This window comes from Silene latifolia, chromosome 3, assembly GCF_048544455.1.
Source record: "Silene latifolia isolate original U9 population chromosome 3, ASM4854445v1, whole genome shotgun sequence".
Classification (NCBI taxonomy): domain Eukaryota; kingdom Viridiplantae; phylum Streptophyta; class Magnoliopsida; order Caryophyllales; family Caryophyllaceae; genus Silene; species Silene latifolia.
Window position 1 is genome coordinate 44,567,184 of NC_133528.1, and position 5,535 is coordinate 44,572,718.

At 36.1% G+C, this 5,535-nt stretch overlaps 1 protein-coding gene across 2 annotated transcripts; it reads right to left on the bottom strand.

Moving 5' to 3' along the window:
- Window positions 1-951: 951 nt before the first annotated feature.
- Window positions 952-3,651, bottom strand: LOC141647603 (actin-related protein 2/3 complex subunit 3). 2 transcript variants are annotated; one of them, XM_074455859.1, is made up of 5 exons: window positions 3,580-3,651; window positions 2,986-3,046; window positions 2,682-2,790; window positions 2,323-2,592; window positions 952-1,383 (listed from the first exon to the last, which is right to left on the bottom strand). In XM_074455859.1, the coding sequence occupies exons 2-5, from the start codon at window positions 2,986-2,988 to the stop codon at window positions 1,241-1,243; spliced, it is 525 nt and encodes a 174-aa protein (XP_074311960.1). In that variant the 5' UTR covers window positions 2,989-3,046; window positions 3,580-3,651; the 3' UTR covers window positions 952-1,240. The 2 variants fall into 2 exon arrangements, with proteins under 2 accessions (XP_074311960.1, XP_074311959.1); XM_074455858.1 differs by having other exon boundaries at window positions 3,339-3,580.
- Between the last annotated feature and the right edge of the window lie 1,884 nt (window positions 3,652-5,535).

Below are 5,535 nucleotides of genomic sequence, written 5' to 3' on the forward strand. Positions count from 1 at the left end.
CATATTCACCATTAATAACAAACTTTTGTATAAAGCATTTGTTCTTTTAATACTATTTTAATTCCTTCTTAAAACTTGTGCATAAAGAATAATGGTAGTGTGGAGTTGAATGGAGGGAGTATTCTGGAAGGACGAAGCTTTCAAACTTTAATTGGTACTCTTTGTTGGGCTAACTTCTTCTATTAGGTCCGTCATATGCTATAAGCGGTCCTATAGTAGAGTTGTTGTAACCTACTCCCTCCATACCACACCAAAGGTAATGTAGGGAAAATTAGAGTATTTAAGAAAAAGTGAAAAAAGTAAGGGTAAAGAGGGAAAAAATAGGTGGGGTATGTAATTGTGGGTTTAATTGTGGGTTGGTAGGTGGGTATGTAATGACATTTTGTGTAAATATCAAATAGGTATAAGGATAACTTGGTAATGTTGTGGGCCAAATAAGGAATGTTATCTTTGGTATGGTACGTCTGTTTATAGTAAGTGTTACATTTGGTCTGGTACGGAGGGAGTATTTTATATTTTCCGCCTCTCAACCCCCTCAAGCCCTCAGCCCCTCACCCACTCTATCACCCTTATTTTTGTTTGTCATTCATACATTGACTTCAGGTTTGAATTCTTCCACAGTTCTGAACAAAAACATCTCCATATACCACAGTAAAGAGTATTATTCCTTCGAAAGAACAATACTAGGACAAGAAAAAAAAAAAAAGAGTAAGCCACTAACCCGTGAACGAGTGCATTGGATCCACACATCGTCCATAAACAAGTCCTTTATGGGTAAAGATTAAAAAAAGCCAAATGTCTTCTCAGACCACGGGAGGTATTTGCTGATTGCTGAAATAACCGGATATCTTAGATTCAAAACCCAGCTTGTTATTGTGGTCGTGCTAGGTCCGAGTCATTGCAAGACTAACTGCATGGTTTAACTCAAACAAAAATTCGGAGATATATAGATTTGATATTGCTCTCAAATGAAATTCAAAACCTCGTTATATTTGTCAGACATTGTCAGCCATATGCTTAAACCTCAGAAGAATACAATTTATACAAAGATACAACCATAAATAACTATTTGCTCTCAAATGGGGAAAGATACATAAAAAATAACATCATATTAAACATAGGAAGCAGCTAAGTTCGGATAAAACTTCTCACATGAAAGATTCAGGTTATTTCAAAAGTAGAATCGTTGTATAAAGCAAGCACTTCCCTAATTCTCTCTTAGAAACTCGAAGACGGGAACCTAGAGGGCAACAATGTTCACAAATTTCTTCTTGGCAAATGCCAGCCACCATTTATTCGGGGTGCCATTATGTCTGTAAGCGACACTCAGTAATCTCCCGCTTGTCTCTTCTCTTATCTGCTTCAGATAATTTCTGAATAATTCTGTTCAGGTGTGAGTGTTAGAATATTGGGCCAAATCCAATATATATGTTCCTAACATACTATTTACACGGGTTTATTTACGTCTTATAAAGTATAGGCAGACCGGGATTACATAAGTTTAGAGACCCATTGGGGCTTTATTGATGCATGATGCGCATATGACATAAAGCACTACAGTAGGTAAATAGGGTTTACTATTGCTCTTATAAATAGCTAGTGTCTGGCTCTCAAAATGTATCAAATGTTTGGAAAACCAAAGTAAAATCAGGTATGCGTGGGAATTTCATAAATCATAGTAATTCCAAGACATTTTCAATTTGGGATTAAGGCTCTGATGTTGTTGTCAGCTGACAAAAAGATGATTCATGTCAGCCGACCCCAAATCATTTTGGGATTAAGGCTCTGATGTTGTTGTTGTTGTATAGTAATTCCAAGACAGTGGCGTTGGGAGGGGCTAGCAGATGAAAAATATAGGTTTATAGTAAAGATTTTCAATTTATTTTACCAACATTAATTGCCAGACAGTGGCAGAGTTGGAGGGTAATGCATTACCCCTATATAAGGTAATCGTTCCTCCACCACCACCACTTGTCATCAGTTACCACAACTTTCACACTTGATTTGACCACCATGACCTCAGTAATAGTTCTAATCAATCTAAACAAGAGTGTAGTCCCTGACTCTTGTCGTACCCTTTTAAGTGTATGTTATTCAGGATCAGTTGCAAGTACAGATGAGAATGCTTGTCACACACGGTTATTTTAGTGTTTTTTTTTGGAAAAGATTCATGTTATGACCTGAAATAATTGTGAAAATGATGTGGCAACATAAACCGACTGTTTAAAATTAGAAAGGAGCCTTAGACGGAAGCAAGGGCAGGGATTCACAGAAGTATCTATTATAGCCATGGACCACATAACTGAGTTCATAAGATATTACCTGCTTCCTGACGTGACTTAGGAGGGGCAAAGAGTCCAGGAAAAGGGAAGCCCGACTCTCCAGGGATAGGAACATCCTCAAGACCCAAATTAATGATAGCCTTTGTACCTTCAGCCAATGTTCTGCAACCCTCGATTCGTTTCAAGGCTACATTGATATAGTATGTTAAATAGATAAGTAGCTTATCAGCAGAGCTTTTTATATCAAAGTTCCTGAAGAAGACATTGGCACGGAAAAAGGTGATGGTTTCATCAACGATATCAGCGGTCCCTGTACATGTTTGGAGAATGGATGTTAGATCCAAGGAAAAGAGAGAGGAGTTGTTCCGAGTTTGATAAAGGACGAAAGGAAGACGTAACCTTGGTCAGAAACGGGTGCGGGACCCTTAATATGGGTTTTTAATGGAAGCAATGGACAACCACAGGCTTTTGTTATGCCTTCCTCATTAACAAAACTACAGTGGTAAACCTATAAGATAATCAAGGTTAATAAAGGTTATAGAAACCTTGCATTTCTTGGAAAACAATAGTCAAAATGCAGAATCAAAAAGAAACGACGACAATCTATTGGATCTTTTATTACATAATCACGGAGCAAATTATCTCATAATAACACAGTCTTGCAATTACCAAAAATTAAAAAGATGGGTTTCTAATATCTCACCATTTACTTGTGTTTCTGGGTACAATTACTGCGGTGAATTCTTTCCCCCTCCTGCTATGATCTGCACACCACAAACATAGCAAGTTTTAAAATTATGATACAAATGTTAATCAAACTAATTTTGGTCTTGTCAAAGTGTAACTCCCCCGATTTTCGGCTAAATCAAATTTAACTTATCAAATGTTAAATGTTAATGTAAGATTGAAAACAATCAAACCTAGAAATATAAAATAAGATAGTAGTACTTGTTATTCATAATATCATTTAAACTATAATCCTTCAAAATAACATAATACACATACATCCTCCAAACAATAACAATAGTAATAGTAATAGGAGTATAATGGTGTTACCTTTGAACACTCGAAATAAATTAGAAATTGCTTCAAGGTAAATGGATAACTAACTGGAAAGAAATAAATGGATGATTGATCCCGTTAAACAGAATGATTGATTTGATGGTGTTTTTGTAGAAAATGTTAGATCTATCTATCACTAATTTAATCACAAAACAATTCCAAATGGAGGAGATAGTGGGAGATGTATGATAAGGAGGAAATTTTCAGAGAAAACAAGAGAAAAATATGCCTGAACCTTATTTGATACTTCCTCCATTCTACAATGATCTACCCATTTACTTTTGGCTCAACAACCAAGGGAAGTAGATTAGTTGCAATTTGGCAGCTTAATTAACAAATAAAGTACAATTGATAATTGGTGGGGTAAGGCATAAACTTCCCCCCAATTTCTTAATTGTACCCGGTTTTTCATGTGAGTGCAAGTTGGTGTAAAACAGTGGGAAAAATGGGAGGGAAATGAAAATTTGGATGAACTTTTAAATCTCCCACCAAATTACATCACTTCAAAGATGTGATTACCAAGACCTCAAGTGATGTTTCACCAGCTATAATAGGATTACATAACCAATGGTTCTCAAATAAAATTACACAAACTACTCTTAAACTTCTCAGAAAATTACAAGCATTACAAAAAAAAATTCAGTAAAATTACACCAACTATATTTGGGCTATGAAAAAACCAAATGATCGACGATCAAAGGCATAGAATCGTCGCTTGTTGTTTGAGAGTTGCAAAAATGGTAAACCCGCATACATGGGAAGATGAATGAAGTGGCAAATAAGTTCAATGTCACAAGGAAATCTGTTTTTACTATATGGTCGTGACAAAAAAAAAAGAGAGGAGTCAAGTGGCCATCAATGTGAGGAGTAAAATAAAGGGAAAGAAGGGGAAAACCAGAAAACCTTGTCCAATAGAGGCCATAGTGGCACTTGATGTAGAAAAGAGAACAACTTTGAAGAGGTTGGGGAAGGCAATTGGGCATTCACCATCTACCTGTCATAGATGGGTAAAAGAAGGACTCATTAAGTCTCACACAAGTTCAATACATCCAAAGATTGAGTGAAGACCACAAGCACATTAGGTTGCATTTTGTGATGGGCAAATTAGTCTTTGATAGGCTATTGAGGTGTATAATGTTCAAGGATATGAGTCGCATCATTCACATTGATGAAAAATGGTTTTATATGACCAATCCAAAATGTAGGTACTACATTGGCAAAGAATGAAGCACTACCTTACGAAGTTGTAAAAGCAAACGGTACATAACAAAGATCATGTTCCTAGCAAAAAAGTAGTTTCAAGACCAACATACAAAGAGAATGGAGAAGTATTGTTTGATGGAAAGCTTGGTATATGGCCTTTCACTTACCAAGAACCAGCTAAGAGAAAGAGCAAGAATAGGGTGGCTGGTACAATTGTCACAAAACCAATTGAATCTATCACAAAGGCGATCACAAAACAAGCTTTGATCAATCGTGTGTGATACCGACCATTAAACAAAAATGGCCGGCAAGATTCGCATCAAAGGAAATTCATATTCAACAAGATAATGCCAAGCCTCATATAAATGGGAAAGACAAAGATTTCTTGGAGGCAAGAACTTGAGATGGGTTTAACATCAAATTAACACAACAACCACTCAATCACCCGATTTGAACATCTTAGATCTAGGTTTTTTAGATCAATTCAATCATTACAAGACGAAAATCCAAAGAAAGACAGTTGAAGAGTTGGTGAAGAAGGTAATGAAGCATATGAATCGAAACAGTTGAAACACTAGATAATGTGTTCTTAAGTTTACAAGCTTGTATGGTGGAAATTATGAAAAAAAGAGGGCACAATAACTATCCACTTCCACATTTGGCAAAGGCTGCACAAAGAAGACAAGGGACACTTCCTAGAGATTTAATGAGTTGATGAAGACTTGGTGAAAGAATGTATTCAATTTTTAATTACATGTGGATTGATAGGTGAACTAGATCAATTAATGTTGGACCTAGGCATACAAGTCCCCTTTTGAACAAGTTAGGTGGTTGTTTGATTGATAAACTTGCATCAAGAAAGTCTTAAGCATGAAAGTTTATCAAGGCAAACATAAGAACCTAAGAATGACATTTTGTAATGGACTATGAATGAACCATGTAAGCACTCATTTTGTAATGGACTATGAATGAACCATGTAAGCACTCA

Bases quoted from the DNA above. Each gene is read 5' to 3' on its own strand.
- LOC141647603 (XM_074455859.1), bottom strand. The intron at 2,593-2,681 runs GTTACGTCTTCC...AAACATGTACAG, and splicing joins CGCACCCGTTTCTGACCAAG to GGACCGCTGATATCGTTGAT. The intron at 1,384-2,322 runs GTAATATCTTAT...ACACCTGAACAG, and splicing joins TAAGTCACGTCAGGAAGCAG to AATTATTCAGAAATTATCTG.